Source organism: Hevea brasiliensis, chromosome 14 (assembly GCF_030052815.1).
Source record: "Hevea brasiliensis isolate MT/VB/25A 57/8 chromosome 14, ASM3005281v1, whole genome shotgun sequence".
Taxonomy (NCBI): domain Eukaryota; kingdom Viridiplantae; phylum Streptophyta; class Magnoliopsida; order Malpighiales; family Euphorbiaceae; genus Hevea; species Hevea brasiliensis.
The window spans coordinates 8,428,861-8,445,800 of record NC_079506.1 but is presented as its reverse complement, the minus strand read 5'-3'; the positions used below and the strand labels follow the sequence as shown (position 1 = coordinate 8,445,800).

At 31.4% G+C, this 16,940-nt stretch overlaps 2 protein-coding genes across 2 annotated transcripts; one reads left to right on the top strand and one right to left on the bottom strand.

Moving 5' to 3' along the window:
- Positions 1–3,028: 3,028 nt before the first annotated feature.
- Positions 3,029–4,715, top strand: LOC110652364 (uncharacterized). Its single transcript, XM_021807933.2, has 3 exons — positions 3,029–3,379; positions 3,540–4,003; positions 4,103–4,715. The coding sequence occupies exons 1-3, from the start codon at positions 3,194–3,196 to the stop codon at positions 4,542–4,544; spliced, it is 1,092 nt and encodes a 363-aa protein (XP_021663625.2). The 5' UTR covers positions 3,029–3,193; the 3' UTR covers positions 4,545–4,715.
- A 782-nt stretch (positions 4,716–5,497) lies between these two features.
- Positions 5,498–15,436, bottom strand: LOC110652363 (membralin-like protein At1g60995). Its single transcript, XM_058133714.1, has 14 exons — positions 15,028–15,436; positions 14,467–14,529; positions 13,738–14,175; positions 12,386–12,467; positions 10,411–10,472; positions 10,148–10,242; positions 9,297–9,376; positions 8,304–8,387; positions 8,010–8,126; positions 7,624–7,709; positions 7,330–7,436; positions 6,636–6,727; positions 6,470–6,546; positions 5,498–6,251 (listed from the first exon to the last, which is right to left on the bottom strand). Exons 1-14 carry the CDS (start codon positions 15,178–15,180, stop codon positions 5,766–5,768), a joined length of 2,022 nt encoding a protein of 673 aa, XP_057989697.1. The 5' UTR covers positions 15,181–15,436; the 3' UTR covers positions 5,498–5,765.
- Positions 15,437–16,940: the final 1,504 nt, after the last annotated feature.

The window sequence follows — 16,940 nt, the reverse complement described above, 5'->3', positions numbered from 1 at the left end:
CACTATCATGGGCCCACTTCAGTCCTTGTCTTAATAGAGACCGTATCGTTTCTTGACTTTTTTATTAAAATAACTTTTTATTTTTGAAATTATATTGAAACGAACTTTTTTTTTTTTAAGAATAAATAAAACTTTCATAAAAAAATCAGAGAAACTGAATTTCTCTCTATATATATAGCCACAATTCAATTAAATGATAAATTGACAATAAAAATTGATTCTTTCTTTTTCTCTTCTCAATTTCTACAAAGTTTGAATTTAATTCTCATATAAATTAGAAAATACAATTATATTTGCATACTAATTATTGGCTAATATCTATTAGCATAGATAATCATGGGTATAATTTCTAGGCAGTATGATATATCTCTCTTTTTTTTTAAATAATTTTAGGTAAAATAAAAAAAAAATGTGATTTAACCTTTTCAAATAAGGCTATATGATATTAAAATTATAAAATTTTAAATTTAAGTCATAATCCATAAAAGAAAAAAAAATATTAGTTAATTGGTCAATTAGTTAGGTGGATGAGTAATTCAATTATATAATCCAAGGTTTGCCAAGACCAAAAATTGGTCACGTGCTGTTGAAGCTTGTCAAAGAAATTATTTTGGTCATGGTTGACTTTGTCACACTTTGCTTGAAAATTGAAGATTTTAAGTCTTGTAATGGCACTGTCTCTTTGGGCCACATGTCCATCTTTACAAATCATGCAATCACCATTATCCAATGCTTTTGTAATAATTTTTTTTTTCTTTAAAGCTTTGATGGCTTTCTGCCGCATTTAATATTTTAATATTAATTAAAATATTATTTTTAATTTATATTTTTTATGATATAATATTTATATTAATATTTAAAAATAAAGAAAATAATAATAATTAATTATTATAAAACAGGACTTAAATAGTTTGCAAAAAAGGCTTTCTAGCTTTTCTTTTATGTATAAATTAATTATGAACATGTGGTTAAGATTTTAATATAAATTAAATATATAATACACCTTAAATTTCTAATTGGAGTAAATGTATAACTAAAAATAAACAATTTAATTTTGTCAATGTTATTTGATTACATTGTAAGTTTTTGGTCAAAATTTCATAAAAATATAAATTATTTAATGTGACAAAAAAATAAATTGATTGCTCTTAAAAAATAAATTATTGTGCATAGAAAAAATAAATTCATCACTTTGAAAAATAAATCACTATACAGATACATGTAAATAATTTTACAGAAAGTGCAAATCAATATATTTGAAAAATTAAATAACTTGAGAAGGAAAACTAAATTGATTGCTAGTGCTTGAAAATGTAACTCTTTGTGCAATAAAAATAAATTGAGAATTTGATTGAATTGAATTCAAAATTAAAGTTTTAATGTTCATTACAACAAATGTTAAAATTAGCTATACAAATTTTATAATAATATTAGTTTTATTACAATATAATAGCAACGTGAATAATTGACATCAAAATATTTTTTTCATAATCATAATTTTATTATAAAATATCTGCGATCACAATTTTATAGCAATAACATTCAATAATTCATATATTACTGCCATAAGTTTACAGTAGTAAATTTTATAAACGCTACTGTTAAATCTAACATTTCTTGTAAACTTTAATGCAATTAAAATAAATTGAGAGTTTAATTGAAAGTAATATTTACCAATGAAAATGTAAAGTGCAATGAACAAGAAACATAAATAGACTGAAAATTGAATTAAACTTGTTAATTATTAATTGCAATCACTAAGCTAATTAGGTAAGTTAAGATTTCGTATGCATAAGAAACACGTATAAAGTGAATTGCTATCCTTTGCTAATTTTATATTGAGGTGGTTAGTTGGTGTTCAAATCTAGATATTATTTAGTGTTGTTTTGTTTCTCTTTCCTTCTTCCAAAAAAATAATAATTTCCTTAACCACTCTTGTTACTCTATTCATATAATCTCCTTTTTTTATATATATTGAAGATTGACATATGCACATACGGGACTATAAAATTTTCTATACCAACACTCGCTCCTAAGCAATTGCTGATTGATATGAGCTTTGACCACGCTTATGAACTCACACACACATCTGTTTTCCGATGTAGGAGCCCAAAGGCTCCATATAATCTCCTTTACTCTATTCATATAATCTCCTTTGAATAAAAAAAGTTATTTGATAACTTATAAAAATAAATATTATTATTTGTAAATAAAGGTGTATCACACTTCACCTTAGCCTTTTCGATTGTCATTCCTAATTCAATTAATTCACCATAAAAATTATAAACTTTAGCATTGAATTGATGGATCAATAGCTAATAATATAAAATAGCAATAAATTAGCCGTTAATTTATTGTTAAATTGCTTTAATGATAAAATTTTTAGTGATAATCATAATCTATCGCTAATTAATAATTTATTGAAAAATTAAATTTTAACATGAGATTTTAGTTAATTGTAAAATTCTCATTGCTAAAATATTAACAATAAACAGTTATGTATCAGCAACGGATCTGTGAGATGAATCTTTATCCATCATTGAAAATGTTGTATTTTTAGTATTTTTTTTTATTTTTCAATAATTAAATTATATATGTAGGGGTTCTTTCCATATGTTGGGACTAAAAAATTTGTGCATATATATTGATTTATTAACAAATTATATGTGGAGTAACTCAATTTCCAACAATGCCAAGATCCTTAAGAGTGAGAGAGATTACTTTGATTTTGTAACTAAAAACTAGAGATCCCTGTATCCATTGGTACTTGATACTTCTAGCAAATTCAATGGCAATTAAAATTAATTGATCCTAGAATTAAAATTCAGAAAAAGGAAAAAAAAAAAAACAGAAGAAAATAAAAGGCAGGAGATTAAATTGAGGATATATAAATGATTCAATTGTAGAACAGATGGACTTAATAAAATTCCCTAAATATAGTAACACCACTATAAAAAAAAATTATAAATAAATAAATAAACCTCTACAGCAAGGAACTGTGTTACTAACTTTTCTCATCTCCAAGCAATAACAGATTGTGCCCAATATAAGCTCCTCCTAACAAGGCTAGCTTCTTGCTTCACACCCTTTTGCACCACACTTTCTTTCTGGTTAATTTTCAATTTCTCTATCTTTCTTCTTCTTCTTCCTCCTCCTCCTTTCTTCTTTTTATCTGCAGCTATTGTTCTTTCCCATGGGAGATCCTCCACGTTCTCCTACACTAGACTTTTACAGCGTCCTTGGAATTTCTAAGAGTGCAACCATTAAAGATATGTGCAAGGCATACAAGTCTCTTGTTACAAAAAGGAATCCTGACATGAATCCATCTAACAAAGCTGAAGCACAAGTCAAATTCCACCAAAGCAATGAAGCCTGCAAGGTATAAATGTATAATCAATCGGATCTATCTTGTTAAGTTTTTCCTGATAAATTAGTTTTTCCTGACGAACCCTGCAAGTTATATGCCTGAGCAAATGTTAGATGATAGATTATTTATATTGTGTTTCTTTTATTTGATTCTTGTAGTTCTTTGATTTCAGGCCATCAATGAGAAAAAGAATCCAGAAAACCAAACTGAATATGAACCCACAACACCACCACCAAGTGATTTGTCATCTCCTGGAGGTTCCTATAATCATCATAAAAGCATGGACGAGAGCTTCTTTTCTCGGCCTTCTGTTCTGTTCAAGAGTATGAGTAAAAAGAGACGAACACCTTCCCCAAGTCCTACCTGCCTGTCAAGAAATGCAAGCCGTAGTACCTCTCCGATGCCGGATGCCAACCGATCGAAAAGCACTGGTAGAAGGAGTGCCTCGGAAACAGAAATCCCTTCACTAACAAAAAGTTCAATCCGAAAAGGCAACACTACACCTATTGTATACTCTCAATCCACTGCTCGGAGAAAACCTCCACCAATTGAGAGGAAGCTTGAGTGCACACTGGAAGAACTATGCCATGGATGCATCAAGAAAATTAAGATCACCAGAAATGTCATCACAAACGGGTATGTTACTATGTCTTCCCCTCTATATAACTAGGAATAATAACCAGGTTGATTGATAATAAAGAGATAATATGGTAAACTACAATATTTTTCTTGCAGGATAATTGAGCAAGAAGAAGAGATCCTGATGATTAAAATAAAGCCCGGATGGAAGAAAGGAACAAAGATTACATTTGAAGGAAAGGGTGATGAAAGACCAGGATATCACCCAGCAGACTTGATTTTATTAATTGATGAAAAGAGACATCCCTTGTTTGAGAGAGAAGGTGACGACTTGGACTATGGACTTGAGATACCCTTGGTCCAGGCTCTCACTGGCTGCACCATTTCAGTTCCATTATTAGGAGGGGAAAGAATGTGCTTATCATTTGATGATGTCATATATCCAGGATATGAAAAGGTTATTAGAGGTCAAGGTATGCCAACTAAAGAAGAAGGAAAGAGAGGTGATTTGCATATCAAATTTTTGGTCGAATTTCCATTGGAGTTAACTGATGAACAACGTATTGAAGCTTCAAGTATTCTACAAGATTGTTCTTGATTATCGCTATAAATTTGTGTTAATTAATTTGATAAATAGAAATGTAGTTGTTAGTCTTTCATTCAGTTAAATGGGTGTACGATTATCATATATGTATATACATTTTATCATGCATTTAACTGATATTGTTCATTTGTTGGATTTTGTAATACTTATCAATAATGGAGGCAGTTGGGTAGAAAAACTTCTTGGATTATGGAGATACTAAAGTCCAATTAGTAAGGATGGAAGATCGCTTCTTTATCAACCAGGATCCGATTTCACTAGGAAAAACTCAATGATTGTGAACCAGAATTCGATTCCATTATTAAGCCAATGTGAGGAGTGCACTCTTAAGATCATCCGGAGGAACTGACCTGAGGACTCTGAATGTAAATTAAAAAATTGATAAAATAGAAATCAACTAAAAAGAAATAATTTTCCCCTGGAACTTGTCAATAAGGGATAAATCGCCAAAACTTTAACTTTATAAGCAAATTAGCCAGTAAATTTTATTTTTGAAATAATCGAATTTCATTGCTGACTAAATTAAATGAATATCTTTAAATTTTAATCAGACTTAATTACTCTAAAATAAAAATTATCATTGGTTCCACATATATACATAAAGAAGCAATCAAGCTCGGCTCGTTTGGTATATCTGTGATAATCCCAAGTGGGGATCATAGTTTAGAAGACACAGTTCAAGTAGGGATGAGAATTGAAGGGGTGTTTCTTTCCCTGATCAGAGGAAAATGTAATAAAAGCAGTTAAACTATTTTTTTTCTAAATAATAAATTAGAATAATAATACGAATAATAATGATAGGGATTTCATTAATTAGGTTCATAAATGATCAAATCACTTAGCTAGAGAAAAAAAAAAGGTTTAATTGCTTTTATTAGAATTTAAGGCCTATTACTGTATGTAAGAAAAATGTAAAGTACGATTAAGCCAGATCAAGCAATAGATGGTATGGCAAATTTCTGATGAAAGTTACATTGGTTAGAAGTCCTGCGAACCAAGTTCAACAACGAGCAACAATGTATCTCTCGCAACTACTAAGAACTAATGTATGTTCCTGTGATAATCTACATGTTATCCACAACTGAACTGCTGCCCTCTGTATTTTCTACCATTCATGGTTAACAGAAGAGGGTTTCAATTTAACATACGATAATGATACATGTTGCTTTTTTCTATACAACATATCGCAATCCCTCTCAAATGCAATGCTCACGATCATTGCACATCCTGGTTTGCGCCGTTTTCAGGTCTGGGGGAGTCAGCATAAACTTGTCCTTGGTCTCTTACGTCTCTAAACATTGAAAAAAGTGAGTTAAGGCCTTCAGAAGAAGCCCCTCCCAAGATCCATAACAGTAGTGAACTAAATGAGTTCACGGAACCAGGGCTGGGACCAGTTTCTGGTTGCCGAAGATCTGTCTGACCTGGAATCTGCATAGTGTTACCAACCCTGTCCAGGTTGTCATTTCCCAGGCGTTGTTGAGGCCCAGGATTCTCTACTCCATTTGCTGGTATTGCTTGGTCAGATCCAGGTCTAAATCCAGGAACAGAGGCCAAGTCTGTAATACCTGAACCTTCGTTCCTAGTGTTCAATCTCGTAATGTGTAAAGTTGATGCAAGGATGGTAGAGGATGTGATTTGGATGTCCGGGTGTTGCTGAAGCTGTGATCTCCTGTTTTGCATAAACCTTTGCAAAGCTGGTACCTGAGAAACGTGCAGGACAAAAAGAAAGATACGGAAATATTTATGCCAAGGAGAAGAGATGGTACTGTGCTCTATTAACAAATTTGCAACAGCAAAATAAAAATGCAACTTTCAATAATGAGTAATTGCAAACTTATTATAGCATCCAGTCAATGCATGAAAGTAATAAATGAATCACTATGAAAATGCCAAATACTTGAGAAGATTCTGACTGTTACCTCAAAGCGGTTCCAAAAATATAGAATGAGGTGCTGCATAAATGCTGCAGTTGTAGAGAGAGCCAAATATGAAAAACCTGGAAATAATTTGATCAATATCCTCAGATAAAAGTAAGATTTTCAAGCTAAAAGAAAGATTAATAAAAAAAAGCATTAGGTCCCTTACCATATGCATAGGAAAAGAAGTAGATGTGAAAAACTAGAAAATAGAGCAAAAAGAAGCGTGGAAAGAACTTCATTGATATTGGCGTGCGAACACTGCAAGTTTATAGCAAGCAAAATCTCATTATAACAGCACAAAATAAGCATGGACACTTGCACATACATGCTACAATGCAAGCAGGCGCCAAAGGTATAATGGCTGTACTAATTATTATATATAGGGCATGCACAATGATCTATATATTGATCTGACATGTGAACAACTAATACATATCGGTGATCCCTTGAGCTACTTAGATCATTTCCAGTATTAAAGCACCTAGAATCAAAAAAACTATCAAATTCATTGTAAGCCCAATCAAAGCTCTCAAGCCACTGTGTCCAATAGTTCAGAGATCACGAATCAATGAATTAACCATATAAATTTAGAAGATACAACAGGAGCCAACTATTACTTGATGTTGACTATCCCACCCAGTAGAAGCCTCCAACTTCTATTGAAGAGGTCACAAAGAAAACATTAGGGCCCAAGTGGTTATAGATTGAAATGATCTCAGAATGTAATCAGAGTAATTACATAGGCTACCATAATCTAAATGATGGCCATATTATACACCATCAACCAGAAACAACATGCATAAGTAGACATAACATCTTGTTGTTCATGCATAACATATAGGAGAGAGGGGGAGAGTGACCTGATCAGTGTGAATAGTTCACACAACCAAACAAGAATTAAGACCATGAAAGCCAAAAGCTGATCATCATAAAACTCGAACAGAAAAAATAAGATCCCAATCATTATCTGCAAAACCAATGGAAAACACCATCAGTTATTAACTCCCAGTGAGAAATACTGGCACAAATACTACTGAATAAGAATTTACATTAGAAGTTGATATCAAGCAAACACTGAACATTTAAAAGAAGTAATTGGAGAACTGATTGCCAGAATATCTCATCAGTACTAACTCAACAAGATTTGTTCTTACAGGAACAAAGACAAGTGACTCAATCACATGCACAAAGATCAACTGAAAGGTTGGCAGCCGATGTTGAGCATGGTGTTGAAGCTGCACTGCAAAATTTCAAAAAAGTAAACACGCAATTGGTATCCAAAGCATGTACACTTTGTATCTAAAATCTGTACATTAAATGATATCAAAAAAAGATAGGCCTCTTGTTATAAACCATCAGCACAAAGATTGTACTTCCTAGAAAACCTAACCAACAGTGAACTTTGAACCTACTTGCAAGATTTTAAGACATAAGGAGACATGAAAATTAGCAGAAAAGAAACAACCTCAAGGATGCATGTATCGAATAGCGACAATACTATATTACACATCCTCTATATACAAATTGAAATAAAGCACACCTGTAAATTTCAGCATTCGAGTCTGTGTCTCTCTCAATGTAAAGGATACTGACATTGTGGTGGTGAAGAAAACGAACAGTGACATCATTAGCACACCACACTTGGTCACAAGATAGTCTACAAGAAAAACAACAAGAAGCATAACTCGATCAGAGTATCCATCAATTAAAAACCAACTCAAAAGCTTTTGTCATATAAGTTTTAGCAAGAAACAATATCAGCAAAAGGATATTGGTGGCAAAAAATAATTAAAAATAAATAAATAAATAAAGGTAGCAATCACCCAAAACAGACCTCCAAATTTTGCAGGACCTTCTGGTGGTTCTTGCGGATAACTAAGATTATAGAACTCCTTTGATTGAAAATTATAAAGATAGCCTGCAAAAGGCCCAAAACATTCTTAGATACAGTCAAACATGAAATAACTAAAATGTAATGAGCAAAAGACACATCATATATCCACTCATGCTTAGTGATGATAGTGTCATATATTGATATTTAGACCAGACATATCATATTAAACCTCAACACCAAATTACTGATTCTACAGTTGGCATTTATCAGATAAAAGGAGGAGAAGGGAGTAATAATGTGAGTGTGTGTTTGTATGCATGCCTGCATGTGTATTCTGTCCACTCTCTACCATTCTTATTTCCGTACCCTTTTGAGTTGACATACAAGCACCTAACCTGCAACCTTAGGGCTGATGAATTTCTAAATAAGTAACATGCAATAAATCAGTGCAAAGAAAAAATGGCAGGTTGTTTGAAACACTTGGGAAACAATAGCAGCCATTTGAGTTAGAACTCAGAAAAGCAACTAAATGACCAGAGCCCTATGCGTTCTATTATGGAATGGAAACCAAGAGAAAGTCACTTGTTCCACCCATGCAACGTGCATTAGAACAACATCGATTTAAACTCTCATTGAAAGATGCTGCCCTTGATAAATCAAAGCAGCAACTAGAAACAAATCTTAGGACTAAAAAATACATAATCAAGGACTAGACAAACATTTGTTGCCAGGTGATGAAAACTGACAATAATGACTGCATAAGCAACTGAAATACATACAAGTCTAAAAGTATGAAAAAGAAAAAAACAAAAAAAAAAGACTTCAAACTAAGAAGACAAGCCAATATATTCATACAATTGCAACTAAGATGAGTTTATACATTCATTATATTAAATTATATATCTAGTTTCTAGTGATATACTTACGAACCACATACCAAAAAGAAGATTCATATTTAAACAAGTGTAAGGAGTACAGGACTAGAGTTTATACCTTGTCCAGGAGAACTCAATAAACTATTCATCAGTATGGTATCGTATCCAACAATTCTGTTAATGAGAAGCTGCTGCCACCTAGAAACAAGAAAGTGTTCACTAAGTAGTGAAAGAGGAATATACAAGCATACCACCCAAGAAGAAATATTGCAAGGTTCTTGTTATGTAGCAAGCTTCTCAGTTGTTCCAAAACTCCAGAACTGAGGAAGAAGAAAGGAAGAAAGAAAGGCAGAGGAGAACAGAACAGAGCAGAAGAGGATCAGGAAGAAAAGAAAAGAGGGAGAGAGAGAGAGAGAGAGAGAGATACTATTCAATTGATGATTGATTATAATTAGTTACAATGCTATTCATTCTCACTCCCTAATTGATATTAGTTACAGTATGTAACTACTTAATCTCCCAATCTTTAGTCTCACTGACTACTTAATCCTCAGTCATCACAGTTCTATATGCTTTATTTCATATATTAACTATAGCAGAAAAGAAACCAAAAAAAAAAAAAAAAGATTTTCATAAACCGTTTCTAGATGGCTCGCTAGTCAAAAAGTGTTAGGCTGCAATGATCAGGTTGATTATCACTAATAACTTCACCTAACAAACTTTTCAAACATTTTAACACCATGGTAAAAGCTTTTTAAATCATTTGACTTTTTCCAAACTCTAAATTCTCAATCCATTCTATGATTTCAAACACCAAACCCAAAATTTTTCAAGCACTGCCATAGTGGCAGATTACCAGATCCTTGCCACTTGAATGTCCAATAATATAAATATCATAATGACCAAAATATCAGCAATAGGCACAGTTCGCCAATTTCAAGCACATATTAAATTATTAAGAAATATGACCTGTTCCCAAAGCAAGGATGCCGAGCAGATATGCTGATGTTAACAGTACGTATATTATGCCGAGACTTAGCATCCTCAGGAAGCAAGAAATAACCCTGTGACCAAAAAATTTGTTGGATACAGAGACTAAATAAGCTTCAAAAACAATTTTGGTAGAAAGCTATGAAAAATTCTATCATATCTATTATCTAAAGCAACAAAATCCATGTAATGGGAAGTTGGAGCAATAAAAATTTAGAAAGAAGAAAAGGACAAAAATGCACCTTTTCCATGGTGTATAAATAAGTTGGTTCAAATGCCTTGCTCTTCTTCTCTAGCCATTGAACTGAAATACATGCAATGGATATACAGAGAAAACCATTATGACAAGCTTATGAACTTTTGCATTCTCATTATTTTTCATAGCCAGAAAAAAAAAAGAGTCAACTAATAAGGCACCAACACATGCATAAAACAATTCTGTGGAACAATAAATGTATCCTGAACTTTACAACAGCTATAACATAAGAGAATTATAAATGGCATAAAACAGTGTACAAGATTTATTAATGTGAATACAAAAGACACCTATACTCTAAGTACAAAAAGCAACAATGCCTCTCACTCAAAAGCTCTCTATTCCTTTCTTTCAGTGCAGACCAAGAATTTGTCAAGAAGAATCACTAAAAAAATCTTTCAAATTTCTTGCATCTACATTATATATTTAAAAACTTTACCAAAATTTTACTCAACTCAACTCAACTGAACTAAACCTTTATCCCAAAATTTTATTGGGATCGGCTATATAGATTCTCTTTCTCCACTCTAAACGATTTTGGGCTAAATCCTCGAAAATGTGTAATGCTTTTAGGAAATGTATAATGTTTTTTCTTTCTATCCTCTAACCCAATGTGCTCTACTTGTCTGACTGGAGCCTCCATATATCTACGCTTCACATGACCAAATTACCTCAATCTCCCTTCTCTCAACTTATCCTCAATTGGCACTACTCCTACCATTTCTCTAATACTCTCATTACGGACTTTATCTAGTCTAGTATGGTCACTCATCCACCTTAACATTCTCATCTCCGCAACTCTTATCTTAGACACATATGACTCCTTCATTGCCCAACACTCACTACCATATAACATGGCCGGTCGTATGGCTGTACGGTAAAATTTTTCTTTCAACTTATTGGGAATCTTACGATCACATAAAACTCTCGTGGCCCGTCTCCACTTCAACCATCCGGCTTTAATCCTATGACTAACATCCTCCTCACATCCCCCATCTACTTGAAGGATTGAGCCGAGATATTTAAAGTGATTACTTTGGGGCAATACCACTCCATCCAAACTAACTCCTTCCCTATCACCAGTTCGGCCTTCACTGAACTTGCAATGCATGTATTCTGTTTTCGTTCTACTTAACTTAAAGCCTTTAGACTCTAGAGTACTTCTCCAAAACTCTAGCTTTCTATTGACTCCTTCTCGCGTTTCATCTATCAGAACTATATCATCCGCAAACATCATGCACCAAGGGATACTCTCTTGTATGTGTTTTGTCAATTCATCTAGAATTATTGTAAAAAGGTAAGAGCTTACAACTGAACCTTGGTGTAATCCAATTGAGATAGGAAAATCTCTTGTGTCCCCTTCCACTGTACGCACAATAGTAGTTGCTCCTTCATACATATCTTTCAACACTTGTATGTACCTAATAGATACTCTCTTTTATTCTAACACTCTCCATAAGACATCTCTTGGAACACTATCATAAGCCTTCTCCAAATCGATAAAAACCATATGTAGATCATTCTTCACATCTCTATATTTACCAAAATTTTACTGATGAACATAAATTTAATATCACGAAAATACACAAAACCAGAAAAGTATTAATATCTAAGATAATCTCTAAGTAAAAGTTTTCCACACATGACCCTATAAAAACCAGTAAGCATAGATAATTGAATCATATCCTCATCGATGACAAAAATAAATAAAGAAGAGCTTTTGGTTTATTCCCTAAAAGCTCTAAAAACCTGATATAATTCATTTATAATTTGTTCTGCATCAGCCAGTGATTTGAGATCCTCTTTTAACCAAATGAGGATCTACAAAAAAGAGAGAAGTTCTACCTTGACAGGGATTAAGATAAATTCAAACTATTTAGTGTCTGCACATTATGTAAACTCAAAGTATTTAGTGTCTACAACATTATGTTTATTGGTAAACAAATAAGGAGCTAGTTTACCTGCATATGAGTTAAGCCTGTCCAAGTAAAGTATTCTCATCCACTTGGGAACATCAAGATTTAAATGAATGCCTGTGATATTCTGCACTTGAAATTTAAAGTTCAGCAAAGAAACTTTTAATCCATGGAAATCAAGTTAGGATCAGTAAGTTAAGCTGTAATCATATTTCTTATAATCTATCAAATAACTCTCTCTCTCTCTCTCTCTCTCTCTCTCTCTCAAATTGCATAATGAACAAAGGGTTAATTTTACTCATTTCACACTAATTTCCTCCCAAAATTGTATTATGGGCAAACTAGTAATTTTTACCCCATTTTCCTTGTAAATTTGGGAGGATGGTGTTGCGACTTGTGAGCGCAAGGGGAGAATTTCTCCTCTCATTTTCCTCCCCTTCACTTGCTCCCTTCTCTCAAACAAGGGAAATGTGTAATCCTTTTCAAACTTTTCCTCACTTAATTTTATTTCCTCCCAGTTACACCCTTTCCAAACATAGTATAAATAATAAAGGACCAGAATATATCAGAAAAAAGTACTAAAAGAAATCATATAGCCTCACATTTCCACTTAAGCAGACCTAATTGTGCCAGGTATGATTAATGCCCAAGCAATTAATTTTGAAAGAACTTCTCCGCTCAAGGACTACTGCCAAGGGCATCCTAAATACATTGGCTAAAAAAGCATTCCAATGATGGAAACAATCTTTCCAGTGCCAACTCTAAATTCGAGGCAACAGGACCTTAACATCCTCAAATTGAGATTCAACAGCACACTAAATAGAAGAAACTAATGAAAATACATCATGCTATAGGAAAGGTCTAAATTAGCAACATGCATAAAACTATAATTTCTAAGGCATTAAGAATTTATGTGGCAACATTACTTTCAAAGGAGAAAAGGTCTAAATTAGCAGACAACTCATCTTACGTTAAATCATTGATCTAGGCACAAACGCACAGTAGCTCCAGATCACAAAAGATATAATTATCAGCACCATTAGAAGAAAAAACTTTGTTCTTGGGCTCTCACTTACCAGTTCAAAATTTCAGATTATAGCCCCTTTGACCTAAAAGAACAGAGTTCTAAACCTAAAACCTGGTGTCCTCATTCTTGAATTATATTTCAGCATAATGTAGCATACTTCTAAGTAGTTCAAGCATACAAAATATATAAGCTCACATGAAAGGACTTGCTAGAAATGAAGAAAATAGAAATAAGAGCACCCTTATGTTAAGAAACTATTATTGACTATAATCCTTTGTCTAGTTCAGTTAATAAGAGAAAGACAGGAAAAAAGGAGAATAGGAAAATGTAAAATTCAGCACCAGCTATGAGTTTTCTTTCATCAACTCACCCACAACTTCTGGAAACTTCGAATTATTTGCATTGCATATCTCCAAATGAATGATAAACGCCTGTGCCACTTTTTGCCAAAATGAATAAATGCTGCTTTAAAAGTTTCTTTGGCTGATACAGGGAAAATACTGCGTGACTCCACTTTATCAGTTCTTGCAATAACATCATCAACTGGCATAGAGGTATCACTGCCGGTAGAGCTTCCAGGTTGATGTTCAAGATGTTCAGAATCAGTCTTCCAGAATTTCAATGCTAGCTTCCCTTTCCTAGCACTCGAGCCAATCCAATTCAACCACAACTTTGGAGCCAGAAATGTCAATCCATCTTCATCATCCACATTTAGCAATACTAGTTTATCTGATACAATCTCCTTTACAGGAACATCTGCTATACTGGATTCAGACTCATTGTGCGACCACAAGCCTGCACTGGTTATCTACACAAAGAAGCAGATACTAGTATTCTATGTATGAGAGTAAAACCAGCCTAAGGGAAAAGAATAAGAAAATATATTTATTACAATCAAACTACTAATACGAAAAATTAAAGGCTACTGCTTATTAAGATAAATACAACCTAAAGAATATAATAAAGTAAACCAAAATAAAGTTTCAAATTGATGTATTAGAAAAATAAGCTGAGAAATTTTTCTCAGAACACGACATTCTAGCTGACTAATTTTTTTGTCTCTTTTTTTTCCAGCTTGAATATTGTAACAATTGTGTACCTTGATTTGAATAAGCTGGGCTTCCATTGTTTCAGCACCAGAGAGCTGACTGGAACATCCAGGCTTCATTTGCCAAAAAAATCAGTCCCATTAAAGAAGTCGTCAAATTCCAGGATCAAGAAGCAAAATCAAGAAAAAAAAACTAATAAAAACAAATTTATTTCATGTGCTTGACCCAATTAAAACTTAACCAGATAAAATTTTTCTGTGAGTATCCTTTAAAATTTGCCTATGCTACACCTTTATCAATCTGATAATTTCCCTTCATTTCGCTTCTTCCACTCAAAAAACACAGTAATTTCAAATGAAAAGAGAAAAAATAAGCAGAATTTGATTTCCACAACCAGAACCAAGCACCAAGCTTAAAATCTTACAATTGAAATGATTCAATTTAAAAAAAAATAACAAATCACTACAAACAGTAAGGAATAACAATCTACAAGAAACACCCCCCCCCCCCCCCCCTCTCCCCCCCCACCAAAAAAAAAAAAAAATAAATAAATAAATAAAAGCCTCAAAAACCCTTTGAAAAGTAGAAAAATACAAAGGCATTAAAATCACCTGTTGAACATAATTGGCGTGCATGACAACGAGAATACAAAAGAGAGTGACGGCTATGAACAAAAACAAATATTCCAAAGCAGCCCTGACTTTAGGCGTTAGCATCTGCGAGAACCTTTCTTGTACCCTTATAAAAGTCTGCTCCGGATCCATTTCTCCCCCTATCTAAATCTCCCAACCCCTTCCTTTCTCTATATATCTCTATATCTATCTCCAAGAATATCAAAAGTTTGCTTACATATATCAGAAAGTAAGTGAATATTGCGTATTTGAAGTTGCAGGATTGAGAAGAGAAGCTGTAGGAAGAAGAAGAAGAAGGGTTTGAAATTGGATCATTGTTCTCGTTTGGATGATGGGTCTGATTGGCGGTGACCTTCTGCTATTTTTCTTTCTTTTTTAATTTATCTATGGAAGACATTGCTGTTGAAGATGACGGAGAGAGTGTTTGTTGCGGCGTCGTTTTGAACCCTATATGGGTAATTGTCTTATGTTTAGCTGAGTAGGAATATAGTTGTTCTAATCCAATCCAAGCAAAATATCAAAATATTCTCACTCATCCATTACCAAAATTGACTTTTTTACAACTATAAAAAAGTAAAAAAAATAAATTTGACTTTTGAAATTCTTTTTTTTTTTTTAATATTATTTTATATTATAATAAACTAAAAATTATCTAAAAAATAACTTATTGGTTAAGAATTCGATAATTAATTATTTTATAATGAGTTCGAATTCTATTAATCACTATTAAATAAGGAGAAATAAGACTTGGAGATGAGTTATAAAATTAACAATCACAACATTAAAATTATATAATATATATATATCTTTATTTAAACCTTAAATGTATTTTCTATTTTTAATAATCAAACCTTATTAATTAAACATTTTTATAAAAAATTAGAAAATATGAAATAGTTTAAATTTTTTTTATCAAATAGATAGATAAATCTATATAATATATAAATATATAAAGAAGGGGAAATATTGGGATTCGCAAAAATATTTCTAATAATTTAATATTATTACAATAAATAATTAAATTTAATTGGTTATTATAATTTTTTATTAATATTTTTTAACGATTATAAGTCTAATACAATTATAATTCTAAATTATAATAAATATATATAATTATAATTTAAAAAATTATGAGAGTTCAAATTCTATTTATAACAATACAAGTATATAGCTAAGTATAACAAAATATTAAACTCTAATTTATTATTTGCTATATTGTTTTTAACCAACGATTACTTAATTAATTAGTATTTTATTAAAATTCTTTTTTAACAAACTCTAATTAAAATTCTTTATACCATTAATTATTATAAAAATTAGTTGATTATTCATAATAATAATTATTATATTTATTTAATATTAATTATTTATAATAATTATTATTATATTTATTTGCTCAAATTGATTTGTGATTGAAAATTATGGCAAAAAATTATCAATGGCAAAATATTCCTATGTAAAATTATAATTCTATAACTATAATTATAGTTACAATTCTAATATAATTATAATTTTAATTTTAAAAGTTTATAATTTAATATAACACATTGATGGTAATAAAAAAATTAAATAAATTATATATATATTACAAAACTAAATTAGCACAAAATTATAGTAATATTAGATTTCTTATTTCAATTTAATAATTTCTCTAAATTGAGATTATAATGTTATAATTCATATTTTTAATTTATTGATTACATATTAATAATTAAATTTAATTATTACAAATAACTTTTTATACAAATATAAACTAATTAAAGATATAAAAATTGTACTTTAATAAATATTTTATAATTTTTAATTTAATAAATATTTTTATTTATAAAATTAATTAAATTAATATTAATATTATCATTATTATTTTAATTTAAAGAATGAAATTTAACATT

Coding starts and splice junctions, on each gene's coding strand:
- LOC110652364 (XM_021807933.2), top strand. CDS start 3,194: ATGGGAGATCCTCCACGTTCTCCTACACTAGACTTTTACAGCGTCCTT. Junction 3,380..3,539: donor AAAGCAATGAAGCCTGCAAG/GTATAAATGTAT, acceptor CTTTGATTTCAG/GCCATCAATGAGAAAAAGAA. Junction 4,004..4,102: donor AGAAATGTCATCACAAACGG/GTATGTTACTAT, acceptor TTTTTCTTGCAG/GATAATTGAGCAAGAAGAAG.
- LOC110652363 (XM_058133714.1), bottom strand. CDS start 15,180: ATGGATCCGGAGCAGACTTTTATAAGGGTACAAGAAAGGTTCTCGCAG. Junction 14,176..14,466: donor CCCAGCTTATTCAAATCAAG/GTACACAATTGT, acceptor TTCTTTGTGTAG/ATAACCAGTGCAGGCTTGTG. Junction 6,728..7,329: donor GAACTATTCACACTGATCAG/GTCACTCTCCCC, acceptor ATAAACTTGCAG/TGTTCGCACGCCAATATCAA.